At 35.6% G+C, this 16,297-nt stretch overlaps 1 protein-coding gene across 1 annotated transcript; it reads left to right on the plus strand.

Annotated features, from left to right (window-relative positions):
- The first annotated feature begins 7,292 nt into the window (after positions 1–7,292).
- tmem39b (transmembrane protein 39B) lies at positions 7,293–16,297 on the plus strand. Its single transcript, XM_042769224.1, has 9 exons — positions 7,293–7,484; positions 11,787–11,980; positions 12,098–12,317; positions 12,408–12,491; positions 12,586–12,740; positions 13,277–13,619; positions 15,092–15,279; positions 15,642–15,762; positions 15,932–16,297. The coding sequence occupies exons 2-9, from the start codon at positions 11,850–11,852 to the stop codon at positions 16,163–16,165; spliced, it is 1,476 nt and encodes a 491-aa protein (XP_042625158.1). The 5' UTR covers positions 7,293–7,484; positions 11,787–11,849; the 3' UTR covers positions 16,166–16,297.

The following is a 16,297-nucleotide window of genomic DNA, read 5'->3' on the forward strand; positions in this document are numbered from 1 at the left end:
TATCTTTGAGTATATTTAAAAAATATAGTTTGCATTCCAGTCATTGAGGTATTTATCTACATTACAATGCTTTGATAATTGCTATATGCCACTTAATAAACTACATGTTACTTTAAAATCTAGAGTTTCTGCTACTAGGAATAATCTACCCACAGCTCTAGTCTGAGACAACATAACCTGATGGAGAATGCTATATTAGAGGTATGAATACAAACACAGTTCTAGGTTACCCTATCTAATCAGGACGAGGATACTGTATCCTTCTTTGTGTCCGATTATTACAGCCCAAATAACATTTCAGGATCTGTTTTATTTCCGTAATGAGGAATTATCTTAAAACAGGTATCAAATGAAACTCTTCACTTCAACACCTGTAATATCTTCTAAGCCACCAAGCCATATTTCCTGCCCGTTAGGGACTGTCATTTTGATCTGAGTCAACTTAATTTTGCACAGTACAAACTAGGACAAACTCACACAGTGCTTATGAAACATATATGTTTTTCAGCATGGCTAGCCGCACGTCAATACCAACCGCCATTTTTCTAATCCTCAGCATGCTACAACACATTATTATTAACTAATAGTGATTACCTGTGAATAAACAATGGTGTTTTTCTATTAAGAGCTAAAATGAACAAACTCAGCAGTGCACAGGTGAAAATGACTCACCTAGTCACCTCTTGATCAAGTCTATCGAGATGTGGCATCCATGGTGGTTATTAACGAAATCATTATCGGCCTAATTTTATTTTCTAAACAATTTTATTATAGCATATACTGAATGTCACTACGACTATTAAACTCAGCAAGCATCGCTACCATACATGCATGGCCATGTTTATGCTGGCACTACAAATCCCGCCACCTTAAAGCAAGCGGATGAAACTATACATCATTTAATGGAAGACATTGGTGATTTTGTTGTTTTTGCGAACAACTTGTCACTTGTTTGTACAATATACATATTCATCTCAAAACAAGACAAAGGAAAGAAACAAATATTGCACATTTCCCACACTGAGGCCTCATTACGCTTTCTTCTCCCATGAACATTCATACTCAGTTCATGAGACTCCTCCTTCTACCAATCCATTTGATAGAAACTACTGTACAAACAAAAACTGGATACATTTTCTCACTACAGATGAAGTTAAATTCCTATCCTCCCAGTGCACTGTAGCTGAGGACCGAGCACAGGCTGTGACCAACTTGCCATAATCTATTTGAGGTGATACATTAAAACATACTAAACTATTAACAAATATTTCAAAATGTTGTGACCAGGGTCTAACATTTAACCATTCTACTGCCTTTCTTCAGGCGTAATGAGGATAATAACCATGAGGATGTTACTGGATGAAAATGGCATGTTTATTTCACTCTACATGTTCTCTTGGAAAACATAGAGACTGGCAGCCAAACCTGTGGAATAATTCAGATTTTTTAAAAATGTGTTTTTATGTATTTGATTTTATGTTTTTATGCTCATCAAGGCTATATTTACTTGATCAAAAATTTAGTAAAAACAGTCATATTGTAAAATATGTTTTTACAATTTTTAATAACTGTTTTCGATTTTAATATAATTTCGAAATGTAATTTCGGCATTTTCAGCATACATTGTTTCAATCTTCAGTGTCACATGATCCTTCAGGACACAATCTAATATCTTATTTTTATCAACACTGAAATAAATTTTTGCTTCTTAATATTTTTATGGAGACTGTGATGCACGTCCTTGTTCAGTTAATTTAAAAGCTAGGATAAGTATGATTTAAAAAAAGAAATTAATACTTTTATTCAGCGAGAATGCATTACATTGATCAAAAGTGACAGTAAAGATAATAATGTTACAAAACAAATCTAAATCTTTCTATTAAATGTTGTTCAGTTAACTTTCTATTACTCAAATCATGTACAAATATCTCATGGGCTCTACAAAAATCTTAAGCAGCAAAAAGTTTTTTCTACAATGATAACAATAATGAAGGATAATGTGACACCAAGTAATGCCTGCTGAAAATTCAGCTTTGCCATCACAGGAATAAATGACATTTAAAAAAAAATATTCAAATAGAAACCAGTTATTTTAAATTGTAATAATATTTTCCAATATGACTGTTTTTACTGTATTTTTATCAAATCAATGCAGCCTTTTCAAAGAGACTTCTTTCAAAAACAGTTAAAAACAATAATTATTCCAAACGTGTGTACAACCAGTGAACTACAAGGTCACAATATGATTTGCAAAACCATTTCCAAACCTATTAATAAAATAATGTACAAGAAGTGAAAAGAAACATGCTCACTCCTCTTCCAACTGATTCCCAAACCATTTGACAGACAATGACTCTATTTACATTACTGTAAGAAAAGCATGTGAATATAGAGTGTTCGCTGTGTGGGTCTGAGCTGTGGTAACTTCTGAGGTAGTAAAATAATTATAATTCATCATGTCCTGCATCTCATTAGCACCCCACTCCCACTAGAAAGGTTTAACTGTGGAATTTATAAAGCTTATGCTCGGGTCAGTGTGCCACACCGTCTGTCTTGGTTTGTCAAGTACATAGAAAACATGAAAGCATGGTTTTGCAAAAGCACCAATATGAGTTCTGAATTAAGAGAACAGCTATCTGCCTACAGTTTGTTATCTCAGAAATGACATTTTCAGGCATTTTCAAGACTAAATAAATGACCAAGTAGTGCTTTTCTTGTAGGTTTAAAGCTAAGCCATGGAAATAGACAAACAAGAGACAGAAGATTTTAAAAAGATCTGTGTCTAGGCACTTTATCCGCAGATAATAAAACTGTTGGATGAAGCTACTTTGTCTTGCTTGCATGATTTAATTTTTAAATGTGCATTTGTTTTACCTGCAAAGCAAGTGCACTTTCACCATTTCCTTTTTCACTTAATTTTAACACAACCTGCAACATATAAATACTCCACTTGATTTATTTATAACAAATATGACCAGATGATGTCTCTTCACTGTGGCACAATTGTGTTACTTAACTTTTTTGGACACATGAAGAGTTTATGGTTCTTTCATGGATAAAAACAACTTCAGTTGTCGTCTCCAAAGTGCAGAGATGATATTTTCATAGACCAGTGACAGTTGGTATGCTGAACATACACTTCCCTGAAATAACGCTGGAGGAAAGTCAACTTATCGGGGTGGAGAGCAGTTTGAAGAACAAAGACATGACGATCTTATCTGCACAGAATGGACATTTGAATCAGATCAGATAAGGCAAGGAGGTAGGGCTGGTTTGACAACATTGATCATGAAGTTGGCATGAAGTTACCAAAAAGACGATTAATGCTGAACTGTAACTGTAAATGCGTTAAATATGAGTCACATTTAAGAACATGTCTGAAATGCAGTGGTTTACAAAACTGTCTTGGAGCAGCCCAGCACTGTGTCCCTCATCTAACACACCGATTCAACTCGTCAGGTGGGTATTCCAGAAAGCAAGGGTAACTTACATTTACCCTAAACACTCGGTTGATTAACCCAAACCTTGCTTGAGTTATGCTGGCTCCAAAAATGCATTCAGGAGTAAGTTCAGTCAACTCAGAGTATGTTCACGGTTAACACACAATCAGTACGATATGATACAATATGAGTCACCATGGAGACGGAACGCTTAGAAAATGCATGCCATACTGCTTCTTTCTTCTTCTTTTGTTCAATGGACATTTACATATTTTAATATACTTACAATATTAAATATTATTACAATATAGTTACATTAGTCACCTTCACTTTAATATACCCTTACCCTTAAACATACCCGGATATGTCACATAACCTGCTTTTTGGAATACCCCCAGCTCATTAGTAGAGATAGTTCACCTTCAGTTGCTAGTCCCCATTGATTACCATAGTATGAAAAAAAAAAAACACTCTGCAAGTCAATGGGGACCAGCAAGTGAAGGTGTACTATCACTTTAAGACCTGAAGTGGGCCAGAAAAGGTAGGGCTGTGAGAAAATACAATGTGTGTCAGATCCATGTCATGTTGAGCAGCAGCAGCTCTTAAAGCAGCCAAAATAACCTAATAACCCAGCTGCTGTGATGTCTCTTAATCAAAGAACAAAAAAACAAAACAAAAGAGGAAATCAATAACTTTTGTAGCTTTGAGGATTCATCTATATTTAATAAAAAATTTAGTGTTTGATAATTTCAACAATTTCTGCATATTTCTTACTTTCTGAAGGGCACAAGTAGCTAAATATGACATTATGTGAAGATTGTTTTAAGTTCATTAAGTTATTTTTTAAAGTCTAATAAATGTTAAAACTGATAGCTCTCAATCATACTGTAATGTTCAATGGTTAAATATTAAAGAAAAAAAAGTTTCATAGAGACAGTAGAGATCAGTATCAGTGAAACTTGGCTTCAGTCATAAAAAAGATGCCATTAAACAAATGAGACCCTGGACCAGAAAACCAGTCTTAAGTGAATGATGTATCATCTGAAAGCTGGAAAAACAAACTTTCCATTGATATATGGTTTATTAGGATCGGACAATATTTGGCTGAGATACAACTATTTGAAAATCTGGAATCTGAGGGTGCAAAAAAAATCTAAATACTGAGAAAATCACCCTTGAAGTTGTCCAAATGAATTCTTAGCAATGCATATTACTAATGCATATTACTAACAAATACATTAATACATTTACAGTAGGAAATTTACAAAATATCTTCATGGAACATGATCTTTACTTAATATCCTAATGATTTTTGGCATAAAAGAAAAATCAATAATTTTGACCCATACAATTTTTATTTTAATTTTTTTTTTTTTGCCTATTGCTAAAAATATACCCCAGTGACTGGTTTTGTGGTCCAGGGTCACAAATATTAAAAATATACTATGTTGTTTCTTATTTTGAAGATTGTGGAATTATTGCAATATAAAAGTATATTTAAAAACTTTAATGTCAGGTGGGATTAATCACGATTCATTTCAGAAAAAAAATGTGATTAATTCTCTTTTTTTTCTTTAAACGATTGACAACACTAATTTAAATAAATCTTTATTTTGATGAAGCAATATCAGTTTTTAAATCCCAAAATCAATCTTTTAGTCTATGCTGTTTTATGTTGATGCGTGAACAAAACTTTACTAAACATTATTTGTAGCACACCTGCCATCCAATAATCACAATAAGCCCTGTTACAATTTTATCACAAAATTCAAACAATAAATACTATTTTGACTATTTTTAATATTAAGCATGGAAAGAAACAGCACAACTTGCATGTACTATATGCAATTTAAATATTTGTATAAAATGTTTTATTAAAGTGTTAGTTATAATAGCTAAAAATTAAACGGCAATTGAATAAAAAAAGTTTGGACTTGTTCATTTAACCTCTAATATTATGGAAATGAACCAAATGACAGGGTTCCCTGTATAGTTTACAACATTAGTTGTAAAAGACATGTATCCAAATGAATTGAAATCAGAATCGAATCAAAAGCTTGTGAATCTGAATCAAAGTAATTCATGAAATCAATGTCAATGCCCAGCCCTACAAGGGAAGTATCTTGTGTTTTTCTGCTGCACAAACTGACCTACCTGGTCATGAGCTCCTTCCAGGACTGTTCCTTTCTCTTCGTGATATGACATATGAAGGGCACTGTTCTGATAAGACAAAGCAGGTTCATTAAGATCTGCTTTCCCATTTAACAATGTAGTTTTAAGTTCTAGAGCACGTATGCAAGGAAAGGACAAAGTGCTTGAAAGAACAGTGAAAATGAATATTAATTCACAACCAAATGATGTGCATCTCTACTCCTGCACAGTGCATGACCATCTACGAGTGACGCAAGTGCTGGAATGCGAAACTGCAACGCAAAGATTAGACAAAGACATGCTACTGTAGTACATGTCAGTACTCATCGTGCACTTACCGTCTCCGGTGATCTCGTGCTGGTTTCGAAGCAAGTGAACTGGAACTAAAAGTCACCTCCATCATACTCGTCGGTTGGAGTACGACGGGCCAGGCTCTGGGATGTTCGGTGAGCCTGGCCCCGCTGTGCTGCTGCAGCAGTGGACTGCGCGCTACGCCATTTCGGTCCCGTGTGCTGCTGTTACTGCTGCTGCTGCAGCGATCTTCCGGCGCGCACGCTGCGCTCTGATTGGGCAGCCGAGCGATCCTTCAGACGCACAACCCCCGCCCTTTTGCACAGACAGTGTACAGGTGAAGAGAGATTTATTTTAATAGGTAGGCATTCATTTATATATAAATGAAAAATGAACAGCAGCATTATAAATAACAACAAAGAGAAAGGGAAAAAAACTCCACAGGGATGCATTATTTATGGGGATTGATATATTTTGTTCATGAATATTTAGGGAAAATTTCCAAATACGTAAAGTACTGATAGCTTTAAAGTCTCTTATGCTCACCAAGGCTGAATTTATCTGATCAACAATACAATAAAAATAGTGATTGTAACTGTTTTCTCTTTTAAAATGTAATTTATTTATGTATGTAATGGCAAAGCTGAATTTTCAACAGCCATTGCTCCAGTCATGATCCTTCAGAAATTAATTCTAATAGGCTGATTTGGTGCTCAAGAATTGTTTCTTATAATTATTTAAGTTGAAAAAATTTTTTCAGGATTTTTTATTAATCGAAATGTTTAAAAATAACTGCATTTATTTGAAACGTTGTTTTTTTAAATGTTGTGGGATGATATAAAAAAGTGACTTTACCATCAGTTTTGATCAATTAAATATGTCCTTGCTGAATAAAGATATTAATTTATTTTATGTATATATAAATCTTACTGACCCCAAACAATGGTGTATGTGTATGGAATTTAGCTCCAAGTATTATAAGAATATTTAAAATATATTTAAATACAAGAAACTGGCACGTGAGTATCTTTTGTGGAGGGAGATTTGTTTATTGTTTTGCATATAAATGAGGACAGATTACTGACTGAATAAATGAATGACAGTATTAATAGTATACAATGTATTAATAATAAACATTGTGTGGAATAGCTAAACTGAATAAAAATGTTAGCCTGCTGTTATGGCTTGACTCTTTTTATGCAATAAAATATGTTCAATGAATGTGCGTTATACGCTGAATGCATTAACCTCTCCAAACCGGTTCTGTGTAATGTATGTGCCTGAGGCGCAACCACATGATGTTTGCTTTGATCACACACACACACACACACACACACACACACACACACACACACACACACACACACACACACACACACACACACACAGAGGAGACGTAAGCACGCACGCTTGCCTCCTCCCCTCTGCGCGTGCGTGCGTCTGCGGTACAACATCAACAGAATGAGCCCTCCGCGTTTACTGTCAGAAATTAAACAAACCCTTTACGATTCCAAGTAATTCATTCTGTACTTAAGTATTGAGTGAGTTTCAACCTAAATCTCACAGTCGCCTTATCCGGACTAAACTCCGCCGTTTAAAGTGGTAAGAGATTTTTTTGCTATTTCTTGAAATTAGATTATGTGCTAGGCCGCAGACTTATATTCGAGGATGCATGTATTGCTATGGGCGTTAAGATTCAACCAGACCTGATAAATTTTTGTTGCATTTTATGGCAATTTGATTTCAGAATCAAAAAACAAAATTTTTCAGCCTAACGTTACATGTTTAACAGCAACGCTTCCGCAAAAGTTGTCTATCAATAAAGGCAGGGCTGCAAAACAACAGAGCGAACAGGAAAGATTATTCCTCGTTTTAAGCAGGATAAAATTCTTTAAAAACGAACCATAACACAAATGCATTATTTTGGCTTGCTATAGTGAGACCCGTTTGTGGCACGTGAATTGGCAAGCCAGTAGTGCTGCATGCATGCGAGTCTTCTTTGTCAAATGTCCTGTGCATGAGCCCAGTGGTGATGCATGGGGATAAATCTACTGATGCAATGAGCCCCATCATGACAAAACATAATGTAGTCAGATTCAATGCAATGCAAACCGGTTTGATTCAGTAAGTGTAAAAAGACATTTTAGGCATCTTCATGTTAAATATAAACTTCATGCATAGTAAAAGCTATCTGAGCCTTCACAGCATGTGACAGTAAGTTATTCTCACTGGTTTGACAATTGCTGCCATAAAAGGCTTTTCAATGCATCTAAAAAGAAAGTTACCAACTGTAGGCCCAAGGCACAAGTGAAAGTGGCCTAAAGTTACAATATGAGGCATTTGAGGAAGAGTTTACAAACATACAATGTCATTTCATTCAGTGCAAGACCAGTGTTACTGGTAACTTACATTAATATCATGTTAAAACTGGCAAGGATCTAAAAACAAACAAATTTTCTTTAAAACCTGTCCAGACATCACAAATGTGATATTGTGATATTGGGTCTACACCAAAAGAATCTGCAACATTTTTTCCTCTCTGGCTATAATTTGTCCTGCAGAACTGGTAAAGCTACATTTTGTGTCACCATATTGCTAAATGACAATAAACGAAATGTGATTTTACTTGTAATAACATAGTATGGTGTCTTGACAGTGTCTTAAAATAATATTGTGGTATATGAATTTAATCAGTACCCAGTGCTTTGGACAGAATTACTAAGAAACCTATTATCATATAATCTCATTAGATATGTGTTTAATACATCACGTCCAAGTAAAAATGCTTTTTGCATTTTTAATTGGTCAAATGTAGTTGGTTGTCCACATATTCCATCCACTAAGATGATTTGCATAGTGTGCACAGGCGGCATTCATCCTGTATACTGCAGAAATAGCAAGATAAGTATGGTAACAGCTATTCCAAACATTCTGAGCTTCTGAACAACCTGTGATGATTAACAGTAAACAAAGATGTAGAATAATGTATATGTAATAAGCATGAGGGATGCATTAATCAAACATAATAGTAAAGACAGTGCTACAAAAGATTTATATTTCAAATAAACACTTTTCTTTTGAAACCTCTAAAAAAAAGAAAAAAATCAGTTTCCACAAGACTATTAAGTAGCACAACTGTTTCCAACATTGATAAAAATAAGACATGTTTCATGGAGTAGCAAATCAAGGCAAAGCATTTTTATTTCTAAAGCACATAAGACAACAGCTGCTGACCAAAGTGCTGTACTATCTAAAAACGTAAAATGATCAAATACACACTAAAAGAAAATACAATAAAATAGATAAACTAGCAAGATAAATGCCTGATTTAATAAAATTACATTGATCCAAAAGCCAGAGAGAAAAGATACGTTTTCAGCGAAGATTTAAAACACTCAACATCGGATGAAAGACTAATGTGTACCGGCAGATTGTTCCACAGTCGTGGAGCCGCAACAGAGAAAGCACAATCTCCTTTTAACTTCAGATGTGCCCATGAGACAGATAGCAACAAACTGTTTGAGGACCTTAAGGGGCTAGAACATTTCCGTTGGACAATAAGATCTGATATGTATTGTGGAACCAGGCCATTTAGCCCCATATACACATACAATAAAACCTTAAATTTAATACGGTATTCAACTGGCAGCCAATGAAGAGAAGCAAGAACAGGCGAGATGTGTTCCCTCTTTCTAGCTCCAATAAGAAGCCTGGCTGCAGCATTTTGTACCAATTGAAGTTGAGAAAGAGAGGACTTAGCCACACCAAGATACAGGGAGTTACAGTGGTCCAGCCTGGAATAAATAAAAGCATGGATCACAGTCTCCAAGTGCCTTGGTGATAAAAACGCTTTCAATTTTGCAGTGGATCTGAGATGCTGTTCCTCACTACTGAGTTAATTTGTTTGTCAAATTTAAGACCATTATCAAAGCTCACACCCAATTTTTTAAAATGAGTATGAGAATTCAAAGATAAAGGACCCAAATTGTCATTTATCTGTAAAATAGATGCTGGAGGTCCGAAAACTACAATTTCAGTTTTTGAATCATTTAATGTTGGAAAGTTGGCTGCCAACCAGAATCTTACCTCTGCTAGACAATTTAATAGAGAATGTATAACATAATAATCCCCATGATTCAAAGGGAGGTACACCTGTGTGTCATCAGCATTAAAATGGTAATGAATGTTATACTTTTGAAAAATCCTGCCTAAAGGGAGCAAATAAAGTGAAGAAAAAAGAGGGCCCAAAATTGATTCCTGAGGCACACCGCAAGTTAATGGTACAGAAGAGGAAGAAAAATTCCCAACCTCCACCGCAAATGTTCTATCACAAAGATAAGATTTAAACCATTTCAATGCAGTACCTTGAATTCCTACACAATTGCTCAAGCTTTCAAGTAAAATGGCATGGTCAACTATGTCAAAAGCAGCACTGAGGTCCAAGAGTACTAGAACTGCAGAATTTCCTGAGTCCACAGCTAACAAAAGATCGTTCAGCACCTTCAGCAAAGCTGACTCTGTACTGTGATGTTGTCTAAAACCCTACTGAAACTTGTCTAACAAATTATTCTTACTTAAAAATACAGTAAATTGATGGTAGACAGCCTTTTCCATCACTTTCGATAAAAATTGTCATTTTGAGATGGGCCGGTAATTATCTAAAACATAAGGATCTGAATTCTGAACAGACCTTTTTTCAAAGTGGATTCACTACTGCATGTTGCAGAAATAGTGGAACAGTGCCTTGAGACAGGCTACTATTTATTATTGTTAAAACAAAAGGTTCAATGACACCCAGCACTTCCATAAAAAGACAAGGAGGAACTACATCCAAGGAGTATGAGAAAAGCTTCAAAAGGTTATCACAGATTGTAGGTGAAGCCTCAGGATATAAAAGCATATGATAGGATTTAAAACATGTATTGTACTGTATTGAAAAGAGTCTTTGGACTATGTGCATGCTTTGCTATCAAGTTAGAAAAATATTTTTCCCGCGCAGCCTTAATTGAGTGCTGGTAACTCGTCATACAATCTCTAATGATTTCAGAGGAAACTTGGAGCCTATCCTTCCACTTTCTTTCAGCTTTTCTCCATTCCTGTCTAGCGGTGCAAGTATCTTTGTTAAGCCAAGGTTGCAACTGTAATATAGGTTTCTTAATTTTAAATGGAGCCACAGAGTCCAAAACATTGCCACACAGAGTATTAAAACAAGAAAGTTGCTCTTCAACAGACAGCTCTGCCTGACAGAAGACACAAAAGGGGAAGCATCTCTAAAAAAAGCATCTTCAAACTGTTCATATGTAGCAGAATTTGCAGAGCATATTCAGTGCAAGACTAGAGATGCACCCTTAAAGTATTAAGCACAGTGTTAAATATTAGTGGCTTATGATATGATAAGCAAAATCATCAATCACTGTATTACTGACAGAAAAATAACCAAATCAAGATTATGTCCTTGTTTATGCGTAGTCTCTGTGACAGGTAAAATAAGATTAAAAGAGTCAATAATTTGAAGAAACTCATTAGCCAGGGGATGAGAGGGACAACACACACGTATATTAAATATTTAATAGTTATATAATTAATAGCTTGTCATCAAAATCAGCAAATTAGAATAATTTGTAAAGGATAATGTGACACTTAAGACTGGAGTAATGGCTGATGACAATTTAGCTTTATCATCACAGGAATACATTACATTTTAAAATAGGAAATAGAATAGAAAGCATTTTAAATTGTAAGAATATTTTACAAAAGTACTGTCTTTATCAAAAACATAAAATTTTAGCGTAGTGTATTTAACACAAATTCTCCATAAACTGTGATTTGGTATACATATGACCTCTTTTTTTTCACGACACAGTCTTTTAGTGTGTTTGGAACTTGTTATCTGTTTTCCGGCAGGTATCTATAGCGTAACCAACTAGAAGTGCAAAAATTGAGAGAAGGGGCAAGAGTGGATCTGGAATGGCCGGAGGAAGAAGAGGAGCGAATAGAACGACATATTGTCGTTCTCCGCTGAGCAGTGAGACAGGTTCCGTTGGCAACGGTAACCACTCCACAAGCTCACCCGTGACAGGTGTGAGGTCACGAACCAGGTGGGGGCACATTTGAGCATAATGTTACACATAACACACTAATGTTTTATTGCTATGAAAACATCCTCTTCCAATGTTTAAAATAACATGCTGTTTTCAAAACTGTGTGGTCATCAGGAATGGATCCGGGACGGGAATGTCCAGCCCTCCGTTGGCCACTCAGACAGTGGTGCCACTGAAGCACTGTAAGATTCCGGAACTCTCTGTGGACCAGAACGTCCTGTTTGAGCTCCACCTGTTTGTGTGCCATCTTACAGCTCTGTTTGTACATTACGTCAACATCTACAAAACCGTGTGGTGGTACCCCCCCTCGCACCCACCTTCACACACCTCTCTGGTGAGTCACGTCATAAGTCTTAAATTAAACTCCACAGAAGCATCCAATCTTTTTTTTTTTTCACAAAATGAATTTCTTTTGTCTCTGCAGAACTTCCACCTCATTGATTATAATATGTTGGTGTTCACCATCATAGTGCTGGCTCGCAGGCTAATTGCTGCCATTGTAAAAGAGGTAATGTGCCTTATCTCCTGGCTCTTTATGTCATTTTAATAGCTTTGAAAAATGTTGTGCATAATTCTTTTCCCATTCTTTCTTTGCTTCAAAGGCATCACAAAGTGGGAAGTTGTCCTTCCCTCACTCTGTCTTCCTTGTGACGGCTCGTTTTGCTGTCCTGACTCTTGCAGGATGGAGTCTGTGTCGTTCCCTTATTTATCTCTGCAAGACATATTCCGTACTCAGCCTGCTCTTCCTCTGCTATCCGTGAGTAATAATCTACAGTAATAATCTGCACCTTTACTGCTTTCATAATGCATATATGATGGGTCATGATGGTTGACTAGTTACTTATAATATGGAATTATTGTGCTTTTGTGATATATATTATGTTATTTTTAGCTCAGGTGCTTTACAATACTTTACAGCACTACAATAGATAGATAGATAGATAGATAGATAGATAGATAGATAGATAGATAGATAGATAGATAGATAGATAGATAGATAGATAGATAGATAGATAGATAGATAGATAGATAGATAGATAGATAGATAGATAGATAGATAGATAGATAGATAGATAGATAGATAGATAGATTTTCAATGTAGGTTGTTTACTAAGCATCATAGCAATTTGGCACATTAATACAGATTGCACGGTCATAAGTGTGCCATTATTTTAAAGTGGATTCGAGTCATCCTGTCAGAATTTACAGTCATAGTTATCTATTTTATAATATTTGCAATTAATTTAAATGAATTAGAATGTTTCAACATGCTCATCTACCTTTCCCTCTCAGGTTTGGAATGTACATCCCTTTCTTCCGACTCAGCTGTGACTTCCGGGGGGCTGGATCCATGTCCCCATTAGGCAGCATGAGTTCTAAAGAGGTGAGCAATGCTGCTTTGGGCCGTGGGGGACTGGACTATCTGTCCGTCCTGAAGGAAACATGGAAACAGCACACGAGTCAGCTGTACAGTGCTCAACCCATGCCCACCCACGCCTGCTGTCTCTCTCCTGACCTCATCCGCAAAGAAGTGGAGTACCTGAAGATGGACTTCAACTGGAGGATGAAGGAGGTGTTGGTTAGCTCTATGCTCAGTGCCTACTACGTGGCATTCGTACCTGTTTGGTTCGTCAAGGTGAGTGCATCGACAGGTGGTCTTTTGTGCAAAAACACACATATAGTGTGTGGACTGAGAGAGCAGGGGGATATTCCAGAAAGCAAGGTTAAATAACCTTCACATATACCCTAAACTCTCGGTTGATTAACCCAAACCTTTCTGACTCGAAGTATGCTGGTTCCAAAAACTCGTCTGAGATAAGTTCATTCAGCTCAGAGTATGTTCACTAGGTATGGGCATATCGATCCTGAAGTATCGATATATTGATACTGATGCGAGTATTGATACTAATATTTATATGAAAAATATCGACATAAAGGTGTTTTATTTACCAGTGATTGTTTATTGCAACAGCCTTTCTCTGGCAGTCCCTTATGGTAACCCTGAGAGTTACCTCTGTTTTTGCAACAGAAAGCAGAGTTTATCTGCTTACTTGCAATTAAACATACTTTGTGTATATCACACAACTAGCTTTCTGGAATACCCCCCAGGTTTGGTTGATGAAGAACTGGTGATTCATGTGTAATGAGTCAGTAAATTCAGATCAGATTGGCTGTAGGCAAAAATCATTCTTGGTGTTTAAACCAACACATGCAAATGATTTTTCCAGATATTATTTTTATGGGTTTCTATCTGCCCTCAATGCAAAACTTTGGTTTTAGCGTCATGGGTTTTGTTGAAATTCCTCTGGATGTAGTTAGTGTAATAGTTTGTTCTTTGTTGTATTAAAGATAACATGCCAACATGTTCTTTGACACCATATTATTCCATGCAAGCTGCTACAAAACAGTAAATCATCAGTTATATGGCAATTATATTTTCGTAGAATGCTTATTGCTTGTAATAACACTACTGTTCAAATATTTGGATTCAGTAAGATTTTTTAAATGTCTTTGAAGAAGTCTCTAATCCTAACCAAGGCTGCATTTATTTGATCAAATGTATAGTGCAAATAGTAATTTTGTGAAATATTATTATAATTTTAAAATAACTGTTTTGTTTTAATACATTTTAAAATGTAATATTTGCCTGTCATGGCAATGAACAAATTAATTTTCAGCATCATTACTCCAGATTTCAGTGTCACATGATCCTTCAGAAATCATTCTTACATGCTGATTTGGTGCTCAATAAACATTTCTTATTTTTATCAATGTTGTAATATCAATCAATATTAACAGTTGTGCTGTTTCATATTTTATGGAAACCATAATGCATTTTTTCAGGGCTTTTTGTTGAATAGAAAGTTCAAAAGAACAGTATTTATTTGAAAAAGATATCTTTTGTAATGTTATAAATTGCTTTGCTGTCACTTTTATCAAATGAGTCCTGTCTAATAAAAGATAGTTTTTTTAAGATTTGTGTGCAACTGTTGTGTGATACATGGCACAGCACATTTTGACATAGATCGAAATATTTTGTCTTAGACCTGAAGAATTGCTTTACATTCATGCATATGACTCTTTCTTAATATTTCTTTATGTATATAGAGCACACAATATGTAGATAAGCGTTGGTCCTGTGAGCTGTTCATCCTGGTGTCCGTCAGTACTTCTATCATTCTGATGCGGCACCTGTTACCTCCCCGCTACTGTGACCTGCTCCACAAAGCTGCTGCTCATCTGGGCTGCTGGCAGAAGGTGGACCCTTCCCTCTGCTCAAACGTCCTCCAACACATGTACGTCTGACCTGGGGACATAGAAATGGCATAAATATAGTTTATGTTAGGTTTTTTTGTGTGTGTCTGTGTTGGGTTTTGGTTGATATTCTGTGCTAAAATGCAAGTATAGCAGGTGCTGAATGATTCCAGATGCATTTCCAAAAGAGCCTAATATCAGTTCTTGTTCACAGTCACTAGAACAGATTATTTTGCACATATTGTTTTTGCTAAATAATATTACCTCATTGAATTTTTTATTTATTATTTATTTATTTGTTTTTGCATGTAATGTTCTTCTTAAACTGTGTCAAAATGCTTTGTTTTTAGAGTGTTTTTTGTAGAACATTTTTGTAATATCTTTATTTTTCTGTTTCCTACAGATGGACTGAAGAGTATATGTGGCCACAAGGAGTTTTGGTCAAACACAGTAAAAATGTTTATAAGGCCATGGGCCATTATAACGTAGCAGTTCCCTCAGATGTCTCGCATTATCGTTTTTATGTAAGTATAAGCTGTAGACGAACTCTGAAACAGAAAGTGCTTTGTTTTTCAGAACAAGCTTGAATGGAAATGTTTTTAGAAATATGACAAAGAAATAATACTGTATTCACTTATTCAATTATATTGCCATAACCACTGTTCCCCTCTTTTTTTCCCTTTCTTTTAACAGTTTTTCTTCAACAAACCTCTTCGAATATTAAACATTCTTATAATCCTGGAAGGTGCAATGATATTCTACCAGCTATATTCACTGATGTGTTCAGAGAAGTGGCATCAGACAATATCATTAGCTCTAATATTATTCAGTAATTATTATGCCTTTTTCAAACTGCTCAGAGACAGAATAGTTCTGGGGAAAGCGTATTCGTATTCAGCCAGTGCCTCCAATCAGAAAGTCAGTTAGACAAGGATAAATTATTGTCAGTCATCACAGATAAGCAGAAAACATGCATGAGGGCTGTTTATTTTTTCTACAAGTGCATTTCGGTCTGTTCTGACTTGCCATGAAATAAAAAGGAAACATATTTTTGTACTA

This window comes from Cyprinus carpio, chromosome A13 (genome assembly GCF_018340385.1).
Source record: "Cyprinus carpio isolate SPL01 chromosome A13, ASM1834038v1, whole genome shotgun sequence".
NCBI classification, from domain to species: domain Eukaryota; kingdom Metazoa; phylum Chordata; class Actinopteri; order Cypriniformes; family Cyprinidae; genus Cyprinus; species Cyprinus carpio.

Excerpts from the sequence above, each read along its gene's own strand:
- tmem39b (XM_042769224.1), top strand. The coding sequence starts at position 11,850 with ATGGCCGGAGGAAGAAGAGGAGCGAATAGAACGACATATTGTCGTTCT. Across the intron at positions 12,741-13,276 it reads CTGCTCTTCCTCTGCTATCC|GTTTGGAATGTACATCCCTT; the intron begins GTGAGTAATAAT and ends TTTCCCTCTCAG. Across the intron at positions 15,763-15,931 it reads TCTCGCATTATCGTTTTTAT|TTTTTCTTCAACAAACCTCT; the intron begins GTAAGTATAAGC and ends TTCTTTTAACAG.